This window comes from Crotalus tigris, unplaced genomic scaffold, assembly GCF_016545835.1.
Source record: "Crotalus tigris isolate CLP2741 ecotype Arizona unplaced genomic scaffold, ASM1654583v1 scf7180000019844.519500, whole genome shotgun sequence".
NCBI classification, from domain to species: Eukaryota; Metazoa; Chordata; class Lepidosauria; order Squamata; family Viperidae; genus Crotalus; species Crotalus tigris.
In genome coordinates, this window is record NW_024097737.1 from 35057 (window position 1) to 49266 (window position 14210).

The following is a 14210-nucleotide window of genomic DNA, read 5'->3' on the forward strand; positions in this document are numbered from 1 at the left end:
GATATTTCTTGCTTGGGTCTTATAAGCTCAGTCCTAACTGAAGATTGGTCTCCACTTAATGACCTTCAGGACAGAATAACATACATATATGTATTCATGTGTAAACACATTCTATTATTTAAAAATGTTATCTATCATCTCTATATCATCCGCCCATCTATTATCCATCGATCTATCCATTTCTAATAATATCTCTGTGTCTGTCTGTTTTGAGAAACTGATTTATCTATATAATTATCTCTCCCTCTCTCTCTCTTTCTCACACACACACACACATACACACACAGACACACAAATTTATGGCAGCTCAACTCACACACAAGAAACTCGGGCAACCTTGGCTCTTTTATGACTCGTGGACTTCAACTCCCAGAATTCCTGAGCCAGGCACACTGAGGGGAAAGGGAGAGGTTTCCAAGCAGAGCCATGCTGGCTCAGGAATTCTAGGAGTTGAAGTCCAAGAGTCATGAGGGGGCTATATTTCCCCCATGCTGGCTCAGGCATTCCAGGAGTTGAAGTCCACGAGTCATAAAAGGGCCTGGCCTAGTTCATTGTTTCTCCACCTCAGCAACTTTAAGACGTGTGGACTTCAACTCCCAGAATTCCTGAGCCAGCCACGCTGAGGGGAAAGAGAGAGGTTTCCAAGCTGAGTCATTCTGGGAGTTAAAGTCCACCAGTCATAAAAGAGCCAAGGTTGCGTACCCGATATATACGCAAACCGAATTCAATCAGGTGCCTTTGATTCCAACACAGTGGAACACTGCAATACTTTTCGTGGTTGCGTCATCCCCCCGAGGCTTTCACTTTCGCTTGTCCGCCCCCCCTCCCTATGCAAAGCCAAGCTTCGCCCGATTTTAACCAGTAGTTTGCCTCCCGGATCTCTCCTTTGCAAGTCTAGCCCTGGCCTCTGAGCATGTGCAGAGATCTTTTTTTTTCTTCGCCCACCAGCCATCCTTTCCGAGCCAAGCTGCCCCCCCCCCGCCGCCGCCTTTGCAATTCACGGTTTTGCGATTGCAGCGCAGCCTTTCCCAACCTGGCGCTCTCCAGGTGGAGAGCCACATCTCCCATTATCCCCAGGCGGCTGGCCTGGGATGGGACTTGGGAGTCCGACCCCCTCGCGATCTGAGGCTGCTGCAAGCAGATGCGGGGCTTCGGTGCAGGGGGTCCGTAAAGCCCCCCTCCCCTAATGCTTCCTGCCCTTCTAAAGAAGCGGGTCGGGGGGCGTCCCGCAGCCCCCCCCGAAGCCCTGCACCTGCTTTCAGCAGCCCCCAATCTCCGGGGGCGTCGGACTCCAAGTCCCAACGGAGCAGCCCTCAATCGCCGGCGGCGTCGGACTCCAAGTCCCATCGGAGCAGCCCCCAATCGCCGGGGGCGTCGGACTCCAAGTTCCATCGGAGCAGCCCCCAATCGCCGGGGGCGTCGGACTCCAAGTCCCATCGGAGCAGCCCCCAATCGCCGGGGGCGTCGGACTCCAAGTCCCATCGCAGCATCTTCCAGTCGCCAGGGGCGTCGGACTACAAAGCCCATTGCAAACAGGCCCCAATCGCCAAGGGCGTCGGACTCCAAGCCCCATCGCAGCAGGCCCCCCCTCCCGAGCGCCAGACCCCCAACTCCCATCCCACGCCAGCCCTGCCGCCTGGGGATGATGGGAGGTGGGGCTCCCCTTTGCCAAGCGGCCCCCGCCCGCAAGCCCCGCCGCGCGGCCACTGGCGCAATCGGGCTGCAATCGGCGGGGCGGAGCCGGCGGCGGCGACGGCTCCTGCTGCAATCCGCGCCGCCGGCCGCATCAGCCGGCCGAGCGGCGAGGAGGAGCCGGAGGCGGAGACGGAGGCGGGCGGCGCTGCAAGGCGCCCACCCACCCGCTCCACCGCGGCCGGGGTTACATCATCCCCGCGGCTGGGGCAGAAGCGGCGGCGGGGCTCAGACAAAGCCGCTCGCGGGGTTGGTCGCAGCTGCGAGGATGGCGCCGCGCCGCCGTTGAACGGCGCTGCCGCATCGGGGCCGGTTGCCCCCCCCTTCCCCGCTTCCCCCCCCCAGCGAGGGGTCTTTCCCGGAGTCAGGAAGGCACAGAAGCCCCCCACCCCTTTCAGGGCTCCGGACGAAGGTACGGGGGGGGCAGGCGAGGGGAAAAGCAGGCGGGGGGGGGTCCTGGACTGGCGGGGGAGGGGGCTGAAGTCGCGTGGGGGGGCAGGGGGCGAGGACAATGCGTTGCCCACCTGCAAGTAACGGCGGAGGAGGGGGGGGTTCCCTCCCAATTCTTCCTCTGCCGGACCTTTATCCCCGGAGACCCCCGCCCCCGCCCCCTGGAGCCCAAGGGGCTGCCCTCTGCCCATGCTCAGAGGTCCCCTGTTCGTGGAGCCGCCTTTCCCCACCACCTCAAAGCATTGTCAAGGCTCCATCTCTAGGGCCTTTTTTCTCGGGGGCCACAGAATTGCAGGTTGAGGTTTGGGGGGTGGGTGGGCTAGAGATGCTAACGGGAGGGGGAAATGGAGGAGAAGGGGAGGGGGTTTGGTTTCAGAGAGGGGCCAAAACCCACCCTTGCATTCTTCCTCCCCTCCGAGAGTTTCCCCATGTAGAGGCGCCACAGGTGCCATTTTCAAATCGAGATGGGGGAGGGGGGAGGAACTACAGGCCCCATAACACCCCAGCCAGCCTGCTTTTGGGGGTCCGGGAGGTTGGCATGATAGGGGAAAAGGGGTGAAGCCACCTCCTGGCACAAACGGTTCAGCGGGGACGGGAGAATTCGGAGCTGCTTATTCAGCCCCGGCGTATCGCTTAGTAACGCGCCGTATCATCCATGAGTGGCTCGTGAATGGCGAGGCTGACTTGACGGGACGGGGCGAGTCATCCTGGTATGCACATGGGAAGGGCGGGGGGGGGGGGGCAAAGGCCAGGCCAAGCCGGGATCTGGCATTTTGCGGGGCACTCTAGACAAGGATCCAACCAGTTCTGCATCCTTGAAATAAGCCCCATAAAACAATTAGCTGATAAGGCCATTCCAGGTCATTCTTGACTTACAAGCACGGCTGAGCTCCAAAATTTATGTCGCTAAGCGAGACAGTTGTTTTGGCCCACTTTGCAACCTGGTGGTTAAGTCGATCCCGGCCGATGTCAAGTTAGCAACACAGTTGTTAAGTGAATCTGGCTTCCCCCGTGAATAATAATAATAATAATAATAATAATAATGCTGCCTACCCCAGGTCCTTGGTAAGGACTTGATAGGTAGACAAAATGTCAAATCCAGTCTGAACATCTGGCTGACTGTGCGATGATCAATAATAATAATAATAGTAATAATAAAGTTGGAAGGGATCTTGGAGGTTATCTAGTCCAACCCCCTGCTCAGGCAGGAAACCCTATACCATTTGCTTGTTGGAACGTCGCAAAAGCGGATCACGGGAATCCCAGGACACTGCGACCGTCATAAATATTAGACGGTTGCCAAGCTGATCAAAGTCCAGCCGTCTCGTATTTATCGTGGGGATGCTGATCATGGGGGTGCTGCAGTGGTCACAAGTGTGGGAAACGGTCATACGAAGTTTTTTTTTTTATCCCCAGTACCGTTGTATTTTCAAAAAGTCACTAAACGAACTGTTGTAAATCGAGGACTTATTTAGGTTAGTCACTGCTGATGTGCAGGGAGTTCTGCAGAAAAATAAGGCAGGGGGGCAGTGTTGTGTGCCAATGCTGGGGGTTTTTTTTGTTGGCGATCTCGCCTGGGGGGGGGTGAGAAGGAACATGCGTGCTCGCTTCGGCAGCACATATGCTAAAATTGGAACGATACAGAAGGAACATGCCAGGGGTGAGCAAAGATAAGGTGCCTTGCCAGCCTCTTGCAACACGTCCTGGATGACTCACTCACCTGCGTGCGTGGAAGGATAATGAGACACCTGAGTTGGCCTCAGTGGCATCCTTCGCACTCTCTGAGTGGATTGTTTTCTTGCAGATGTTTCGGTACCCAAGTTAAGAAACAAACTAGCTAGGACTAGCGCTGGTGATGTTACCTAGTTTGGGTAATGAAGGCAGGACAAGAAGCAACGGATGGAAACCAATCAAGGAGAGAAGCAACTTGGAACTATGACGAAATTTTCTGACAGTTGGAAACAATTAATCAGTGGAACTGCTTGCTTCCAGAAGTTGTGGATGCTCCAACACGGGAGGGTTTGAAGAAGAGATTGTCTGAAATGATAGTAGAGGGTTTTCCTGCTTGAGCAGGGGGTTGGACTAGAAGACCTCCAAGGTCCCTTCCAAGTCTGTTGTTCTATTACGCTGTTCACACACCTATACTTCACCCTCCACCAATGGGGGGGGGGCAGAGGATATTGTACCAAAAGGGGGAAAGCGGCATTTTTTAAGCGTGCTCTGCAGAGCGTTTTCCCTTGTTAAGTTAGAAAGAATGCAGCTATTGTTCGGGAAATCCAGATTGGGATAGGAGGCAAGCGAGCTGCCCAGTCTCCAGAGTCAATGCAAGGAGCAACTTGCTCTGTCTTTACATCAGCCACTGTGGCTGCGATGCTGACAGCCCCGTTGCAGAAACTTCCCAGATATTGCATGACTCTGGACACAGGCCCCTCCTCCCCCCCTCCTCCTCCTCTCTGCAATTCCCATTCCCTTCCAGCACTGATGATGTTCCCTAGTTGGGTCATGAAATGTCTGTAAGAAAACAAAAAGCTCAGAGACCACCAAGGATCCCACAATTCTTTTCTACCTCCATTCCTCCTCCTCTTCCTCCTTCTCTTCCTTCTCTTCCTCCTCCTCCTCCTCCTCCTCCTCTCTGCAATTCCCATTCCCTTCTAGCATTGATGATGTTCCCTAGTTGGGTCATGAAATGTCTGTAAGAAAACAAAAAGCTCAGAGACCACCAATTCTTTTCCACCTCCATTCCTCCTCCTCCTCTTCCTCCTTCTCTTCCTCCTAATCCTCCTCCTCCTCCTCCTCCTCCTCCTCCTCCTCCTCCTCCTCCTCCTCCCTGCAATTCCCATTCCCTTCTAGTACTGATGATGTTCCCTAGCTGGGTCATGAAATGTCTGTAAGAAAACAAAAAGCTCAGAGACCACCAAGGATCCCACAATTCTCTTCCACCTCCATTCCTCTTCCTCCTCATCTCCGCATCCCCACTCTCTTCTAGCACTGATGTTGTAACCTAGTTGGGTCATGAAACGTCTGCAAGAAAACAAACAAGCTCAGAGAGCCCCAAGGACCCCACAGTGCTCCTCCTCCTCCTCTCTGCAAACCCCAGTCCCTCCTGCACTGATGTTGTAACCTAGTTGGGTCATGAAACGTCTGCAAGAAAACAACCCAGTTCCAATTACAATCTAAGGACCAGACACAGAACTAGGAAAGGGAACTGGATCCTTGCCAGAATTTCTGACCTAAAATGCCTTAACCCTTTCCACTCCCCTGTGCTTTGTTCCAGATGAGCCAGTGGATGCCAAAGCCTGGCGCAGAGGCCCACGTGCCTAAAAGGAGACTGTGCTGTGAGAAAGGGTCCAAAGAGGGCAGCCCGGCATCCAAGCACCCGCGTCTGGACAGGCTGCCAGGGCCATCACCCTGCCTCCAGCCCCTGCCTCAGTGCCCTCCTGCCGCAGGAAAGGATTTGATCATCACTCAGATTGGCCACTACATCCTTCTGGAGCCGACAGAAGGTGGATGCACCTACAGGGCTGTGGACAGACACACCGAGGCAGAGCTGACCTGCAAGGTATGAGATGATTGGTCTAGAGCCAGGGGTCTTCAAACTTGGCCCTTTTATGACTTGTGGACTTCAACTCCCAGAATTCCTCAGCCAGGCTGGTCTAGACTCTCAAGCTTGGCCCTTTGTGCGGACTTCAATTCCCAGAATCCCCCCAGGAACCATAAACAGACCCAGGAAGAGAATGAATGTGTAAGGTTTAGTTACTTGCAGATTAAATAGCTTTTCTCAACCTCGGCCATGTTAAAATGAGTGGATTTCAACTCCCAGAATTCCCCAGCCAATAACCTTGGACCAATCATAAGTTGCTTTTTCCAGCGCTAGAGTAACTTCTAAAGGGTCGCTAAACACATGTTCGTAAGTGTAAGGACTGGTCCTACATCACTTTTTTTCAGTGCTGTCATAACTTTGAATGGCCGCTAAACCAATGGTTACAGGTGTGAGGAGGACCGATCCCAAGTCACTTTTTTTAGCGCCGTCATAACGTTGAATGGTCGTTAGATGAATAGTCATAAGCTGAGGAGTACAATAAGGAAAGGCATAGCATACAGGAGGCACTGTCAGAAACAGTGACCTATCAATAACTCACAAGGCAGCTGTTGAATGTGACAAATGGGGAACAACATCCTTGCACAGATGAGCCGATGGTCACATAGAGAAAACTAGGTCTGTCTGTCTGTCTATTATCTATCTATCTATCTATCTATCTATCTATCTATCTATCTATCTATCTATCTATCTATCCCCCTCTATCATCTCTATGTGCCCGTCTCTCTATCATCTCTATACACCCGTCTATCATCTATCTTCTCTATCTACTCCCTCTCTATCATCTATCATTGTCTGTCTGTCTATCTATCCCCCTCTATCATCTCTATGTACCCGTTTATCATCTATCTACTCCCTCTCTATCATTATCTATCTGTCTGTCTGTCTATCTGTCTGTCTATCTGTCTATCTAATCTATCTCTCATCTCTCATCTATATTATCTGTCTATTTATCTATCTATCTACTCTCTCTATGTACCCCCTCTATCATCTCTATCTACTCCATCTCTATCATCTATCATTATCTGTCTGTCTATCTATCCTCTATCATCTCTATGTACCTGTTTATTATCTATCATCTCTATCTACTCCCTCTCTATCATTATCTATCTATCTATCTATCTGTCTGTGTCTGTCTGTCTGTCTGTCTATCTATCTATCTATCTATCTATCTATCTATCTATCTATCTATCTATCTATCTATCATCCATCTGTCTCTCATATCTCTATAATCTGTCTGTCTGTCTGTCTATCTATCTATCTATCTATCTATCTATCTATCTATCTATCTATTTATCTATGCACCCCCTCTGTCTATCATCTTTCTCTCTCGCCGTACCTACCTCTATCATCTATCATCTCTATCTACCCTCCTCTATCATCTATCATTATCTATCTCTGTCTGTCTATATCTACATACCCCTCTATTATCTCTCTCTCTCTCTCTCTCTCTCTCCCTCTCCCTCCCTCTCTCAGATGTATAGGCCGCTCATCTTACCTCAAGATAATTCTGCAGCTTGCTCTTCTTTTTTTCCTCACGTCTTTCTCTTTCCTTTCAGGTTTATCCGGCAAAGAGCTACCCGGAGGTGATGGCGCCATATGCTGCTCTCCCCTCGCACCCCAACATTGCCCGGGTGGCCGAGGTCATTGTGGGGGATCAGAACGTTTATGTCTTTTTTGAGCCTGGGAAGGACAACATGCATGACCTGGTGAGGCGGCGTAAGCGTGTGCCGGAATCGGAGGCCGTCGCCCTTTTCCGACAAATGGCCGAAGCCGTCGCCCACTGCCACCAGCACGGCATCGTCCTTCGGGACATCAAACTGAGGAAGTTTGTCTTCGCGGATCGGGAACGGTGAGAATCGAAAAAAGCAGCTGATTTTCCCAGGGCAGAAAAACCCTCAATTTCAGTTCATTTGCATTCAGACGTTATTAAAATTAAATATAATCGCGGTGAGGTGTCCAATTATCACACCTCCCATTTAGCAGATTTCAGTCTAATTGTGAGGGAATTGCACAGCCGGTGTCCAAATGAAGTCAGAGAAGCTGACACGAATTTGTAGTTTTATATAAATATATCTATTTTACATTTATATTTTCAGCAAACAGAGTCAGGAACATCATGAGGTAAATCTAAACCGCATACAGAGCACACAGGAGGAAAACGGGAAAAAAGGGAAACGCCCCCTTTACACCTAGTAACCAATCACAGTGCAAATTGGTTCATGCACGACATTCTCCAACCAATCAACTACAGCTGTGTGCTCTGGCCCATTGTACACTTTACTGTTCCAGCTACTAAATTCAATATCCTAACATTAATATATCTTATTTTTTTATTCCAGCATCTCCCCGGAATAACTGGAATAAATTTTATAAATAAATAACTGGAATAAATTTTATAAATAAGTAACAGGAATAAATTTTATAATAAATAACAAATAAATTTTATAAATGGAAGTAAATAAATAAATAACTGGAATAAATTTTATAAATAAATAACAGGAATAAATTTTATAATAAATAAATAATTTTTATAAATAAGTAAATAAATAAATAACTGGAATAAATTTTATAAATAAATAACAGGATTAAATTTTATAATAAATAACAAATAAATTTTATAAATAAGTAAGTAAATAAATAACTGGAATAAATTTTATAAATAAATAACAGGAATAAATTTTATAATAAATAAAAATAATTTTTATAAGTAAAATAAATAACTGGAATAAATTTTATAAATAACAGGAATAAATTTTATAATAAATAATTTTTATAAATAAGTAAGAAAATAAATAACTGGAATAAATTTTATAAATAAATAACAGGAATAAAATTTTATAATAAATATCAAATTTTATAAGTAAGTAAATAAATAACTGGACTACATTCTATAAATAAATAAATAACAGGAATAAAAATTTTATAATAACTAAAATAAATAAATAAAGTTTACAAATAAGTAAAGAAATAACCGGAATAAATTTTATAGATAAATAAATAACAGGAATAAAATTCTATAATAAATGAATAACAAATACATTTTATAAATAAGTAAATAAATAACTGGAATAAATTTTATAATAAATAAAAGGAATAAAATTTATAAATAAATAAATAAATGGAACAATTTTTTTAAATGAATAAAATACTAAACTAAACCAAACCAAAATCTAAACCAAACCTAAACCTAAACCTTCAACATAAACTTAAACTTAAACTAACCATCTGGATGAGGCCATTTAACTTACCTCATTCCTCTATACTAGCAAATAATAAAATTCAAATTCTGACCTCAGGAGGCAAGTGACATGGTTTTAACATCATGGGCTCCACGTTATATCACTTGGATCATGAAGTCCAGAAGCCCACGGTGTCATTTGAAGGATGACCTCTTAATTCAGTTGACGCAACGGATCTAAATTTAATATAGAAGTAGTCCTTACTTAGCAACAATTCAGAGTTATGACTTGGGAAGTCCTTATGATTTTTGACAAACAAACTCGGTGGCAGGTTGATTCGCTTAATGACTGTAGCAAAAATTGGACACGAGTCCCTTGGCAACCGCAGCACTTAGTGACGGAAGCTAGGGTTCCAATTGTGGTTGTAAGTCAAGGACAACCTGTAATCACAAATAAACAGCTGGATTTTTTTTTAAAAAAGGACTTTGTGTTGGATTCCACTGCAGTGGAAAATCCAGATGTTGCATTGATGAAAAAGGAATCTTATCGTCACGAACGATACATGTGTTTTATTAGATTGATAAATTTATAAATGTGAGATGGGAAGTTATCTAAATCGTGTACATAACTGAAATAAATGAACAGCCTTGTGACAGAGCTAGATGTCATATGAAACTAAAACCCAATACAGGTGATCCTTGACTTACAAATAGTTCATTTAGTAACTGTTGGAAGTTTGCAAAGCATTACTAATACTTCATGTTATTTTGATTCTATGCCTCTGTTTATACAACCAAGAATTGTATTAGCTTTTTTGGCTGCTGCTGCACATTGCTGGCTCACGTTTAAGCGATCGTCAACTAGGACTCCAAGGTCCTTCTCAGAGTTACTGCTTTGGAGCCAAGTTTCGCCTAATCTGTACTTGTACCTTTGTTTTTTTCCAGGTCCAAGTTGCTGCTGGAGAACCTGGAAGATGCCCAGGTCCTTCTAGGTCCCGACGACGCCTTAGTGGACAAGCACGGCTGTCCCGCTTACGTGGGTCCCGAAATCCTGAGCTTCAAGGGATCCTATTCTGGAAAGGCCGCGGATATCTGGAGCCTGGGGGTGGTCCTCTACACTTTGCTGGTGGGCTGCTACCCCTTCCAAGACACCAAGCCCATTTCATTGTTTGGCAAGATCTGCCGTGGACGCTTTAGAGTCCCGGACGATCTCTCGCCTAAGGCCCAGTGCCTTATCCGGTGCCTCTTGCGAAGGGATCCGGCTGAAAGGCTGACCGCCAGCGGGATCCTGCTCCATCCTTGGCTGACTTCGAACCCCGTCCCCAAGGCGTTGGGGGTCAGCCCCGCTGGAGGGCAGGGACCGGATCAAGTGGTTCCCGAAATGGGGAGGTGCAGAAAGGATGCGGATAAATTGCGAGAAGAGGGACAGATGAAGTGGCCTTGAGGGGAAGAAGGAAGAGGAGAAAAAGCGTACGACGTGGATGCCATATCTCAGCTGCCCTGGAAGTGCCTTTTGGGGGACGAAGCGCCATTCCCCTTTGCCCTCCCCTAGGGCAGGGGGGTCACTTCGTCCCGAAACCTGGGGAGAGAAGGGCTTCGCCCTCTCTTTGCCCTTCGCGTTCTCGCCCATGCCAAAGAAACCTTAAGGGGGTTTTGTTAAGCACCAGCAAGCTCTTAAAAGAGGGATGTTTTGCACCTTTAATTTGGGATGTGTGTTGATTTGGACAAGGACTCTGGAACCTGCTGGAATGGTTGATGGGAGAAAGAAATCTAGCATTGATGATGTTACCTAGTTTGGTAATGAGATGTCTGGAAGGAGGCAGCTAAACTCAGAGGGAACAAAGGACCCTGCAGTCATCGTTCTCCTCCTCCTCCTCTTCTTCTTCCTCTTCCTCCTCCTCCTCTCCACTCTGCAATCTTCCCTCCCTTTTAGCACTGGTAATATTACCTAGTTTGATAATAAAACGTCTACAAAAACACTACCAAGCTCAGAGAGCACCAAGGACCCTTATCTCATCTTGAGGTACAAATATTCTTTCCTCCTCCTCCTCCTCCTCCTCCTCCTCCTCCTCCTCCTCCTCCTCCTCCTCCTCCTCCTCTCCACACATCTCACTCCTTTCTAGCACTGATGGTGTTCCCTAGTTGGGTCATGAAAGGTCTGCAAAGAAACAAGAAAGCTCAGAGAGCACCCAGGACCCCACAGTTCTCCTCCTCCTCCTCCTCCTCCTTTTCTACCTCCTCAACCCTCCTCGTCTATGCAAACAGCTCTCCCTTCCAGCACTGATGATATTACCTAGCTGGGTAACGAGACGTCTGCGGGAAAAGCATCCAAGCTCAACGAGCGCCAAGGATCCCAGAAAAAAGATGCTTTTTCTGCACGCTGGGGCTGGATTTCATGGTCCACAGTTTCAGAGGAAGGAATGGATGGAAAGGACGCTCTCCCCGGCGACGTTGAGTGATGGACATTTCTGCAAAGCGTGGGATGACTTTCCCTGTCCGGTGCCAAAGAAACGGTTGAGATGGGACTGATGCTTTCTGAGATGGAAGAGGCCAAAGGAGGGGGAATTCTTGGGTTGGCTTTTCCTGTTTTTTTCTGACACCCCCCTCCCCAAAATGGGATAGCCTTAAATTGCTTGCATCCTGCAAGCCTTAAACTAGAATCTTAATCAATGCTTTTCAACGTTGGCCACTTTAAGACGAGTGGACTTCAACTCCCAGAATTCCCCAGCCAGCAATGCTGGCTGGGGAATTCTGGGAATTGAAGTCCACCCGTCTTAAAGTGGCCGAGGTTGAAAACACTGGATCACCAAGGTCCATTCCATCCTTCTTTTTCTTTTTTGATGCCCTATTTAGAATAGACTTATCTTCGTTGTCACTGTGTAACAACGACATTTCTATTCCTACCCAAATTTGTTTCACAACTATACTTGACAGATGTGGGGTGTTTGGGGCATTCTCCATCTTCCTTGATTCAAAAATGTGGTCCATTACATTGAGGGCTGTGTGACTTTAGAAGACACGTTGGCCGCCATGTTTTCTAAGCTTGCTCACTTGGCTTGAGATGGTTTTTCCACCTCTGCTCCACTCAGGATTGCATTAATTGTGTGTGTGTGTGTGTGTATTTGAATTACAGACCTGTGAAGACGGGTTGGGAAAAGAAGGTTCTTGTGTCTTGGTTGGGTTTGAAGACCAAGCCAACATTTGAGGTCACCAAGATCTGATCCTTCCTCCTGACCTCAGGATCCTCCCCATAATAAATCTGGATACCTCGTTGCCTCAAGTTTCTTTCCCCAACTCCAGAATTTGTAATGTTGTGGAAAAAGAGCTGTGGTAGATCTTGCTTGGAGTAAAGTATAGCCATCAGGGAAAGTAGATGTGGGTATGTGTGTTGATTTTCACCACACATCTGTGAAGATGGGTGGTTTTGAAGATGGAAAAAGAAGATCCTTGTCATTTGAGTCCATAGTTCTTGGTCACGTTTGAAGACCAAGCCAAGATTTGAGGTCACCAAGATCTGGTCCTTTCTCCTGATCTTGCGATCCTTCCCATAACAGTTATGGATACTTCCCTCCCTCAAGTTTCTTTCTCCGACTCGGGAAATTCAGATGTTCTAGGAAGAGGGCCATAGTAGATCATAGATGGGTTGAAGCGTAGACACCAAAGGAAGGCATTTGATCACTCAACTGAACAAGATATGGTTGCGTCTGAGCTCCTCCTCCACTTCCCCAACCCTGAAGGACTTGGTTTGTCCATTAGTGCCAAGAATGGAGCTGGTTTGGTCATGGGTACCCAGGACCATCTTCCCAACCCAACCCAACCCAACCCAACCCAACCCATGGCATGCTAGCTCTACTTGCAAGATGCTAGCTCTGCATGCAAGATCTACCAAGTCTTGCAATCCATGATGGGGCATCTTCTCCCAGAGAAGAATGGATTGATGGGGTGCCCCCTAGAGAGGATGCCTTAAGCAGCTCCATGTGAGACACAGTAACTGGAGGAGAGGGAGATCTATTCTCTCCTCCCCCAAGAACCAGCTGACTTTCCAGTGTGCCTACAAAACTACCTCTCCCAGAATTCCTTGGGAACGGACTTCTTCCCTTATCTTCCAAGCTGCTTTCTGGTTCCTCTGTGTATTTGTGTGAGTAAGTCAGGGGTCTTCAAACCTGGCCCTTTTAGGACTTGTGGACTTCAACTCCCAGAATTCCTGGCTGAGGAATTCTGGGAATTGAAGTCCACAAGTCATAAAAGGGCCAAATTTGAAGACCTTTGGAGTAAGTGGACAAGCGATCTTCGGGACTCGGTTTCCTTTTGGGAGGGTCAGTTTGGCCAAAGCAAACTTACAACAATTCATTTTAGTGAGTGTCCCACTTAGCAACATAAAATTTGGGCTCAATTGTGATCGTACGTTGAGGACTACCTGTATAGATCTGTTCCTTATTAGAGATGTGTTTCTCAACCTTAGCAACGAGGTTATGTGGACTTCAACTCCCAGAATACAAGTAGTCCTCCACATACAACTACTCCTTTAGTGACTGTTCTAAATGAAAAAAAAAACTGACTTACAACCGGTCATCTCTCAACTGTCACAGCATCCACCAGGAGGTGGTGAGTTCTAGTCCCGCCTTAGGCCCAAAAGCCAGCGGGGTGACTTTGGGCCAATCACCAGGAGGTGGTGAGTTCTAGTCCCGCCTTAGGCCCAAAAGCCAGCGGGGTGACTTTGGGCCAATCACCAGGAGGTGGTGAGTTCTAGTCCCGCCTTAGGCCCAAAAGCCAGCGGGGTGACTTTGGGCCAATCACCAGGAGGTGGTGAGTTCTAGTCCCGCCTTAGGCCCAAAAGCCAGCGGGGTGACTTTGGGCCAATCACCAGGAGGTGGTGAGTTCTAGTCCCGCCTTAGGCCCAAAAGCCAGCGGGGTGACTTTGGGCCAATCACCAGGAGGTGGTGAGTTCTAGTCCCGCCTTAGGCCCAAAAGCCAGTTGGGTGACTTTGGGCCAGTCCCTCTCTGTCAGCCCAGCCACCTCACAGGGTTGTTGTGGAGAAAATGGAAGGAATATTATATGTGTTTGCCCCCTTGAGTTATTTGTCAAAATAATGAAGGCAGCATAAAAACAATAAATGGGTTAATCCCGTAATTAACTTTCATGCAAGTGTGCAACCTTCATTCCGCACCCAAAAACAGGCCTGAAATTGGGGTGAATTATTTATGGGTGTGCACAGGGCGAGATCTCTTGTGTGCACCCAGTGTGTGACTCTTATCACTTTGTGCCAGATTATTTATTTATTTCCTTGG

The 14210-nt window shown here is 47.5% G+C and overlaps 1 protein-coding gene across 1 annotated transcript; it reads left to right on the top strand.

Annotated features, from left to right (window-relative positions):
• The first annotated feature begins 1906 nt into the window (after nucleotides 1–1906).
• TRIB3 (tribbles pseudokinase 3) lies at nucleotides 1907–10901 on the top strand. The gene is made up of 4 exons (XM_039364784.1): nucleotides 1907–2104; nucleotides 5417–5701; nucleotides 7300–7592; nucleotides 9867–10901. Exons 2-4 carry the CDS (start codon nucleotides 5417–5419, stop codon nucleotides 10363–10365), a joined length of 1077 nt encoding a protein of 358 aa, XP_039220718.1. The 5' UTR covers nucleotides 1907–2104; the 3' UTR covers nucleotides 10366–10901.
• The last annotated feature ends 3309 nt before the right edge of the window (nucleotides 10902–14210 follow it).

Excerpts from the sequence above, each read along its gene's own strand:
- TRIB3 (XM_039364784.1), top strand. The coding sequence starts at position 5,417 with ATGAGCCAGTGGATGCCAAAGCCTGGCGCAGAGGCCCACGTGCCTAAA. Across the intron at positions 5,702-7,299 it reads AGGCAGAGCTGACCTGCAAG|GTTTATCCGGCAAAGAGCTA; the intron begins GTATGAGATGAT and ends CTTTCCTTTCAG. Across the intron at positions 7,593-9,866 it reads GTCTTCGCGGATCGGGAACG|GTCCAAGTTGCTGCTGGAGA; the intron begins GTGAGAATCGAA and ends GTTTTTTTCCAG.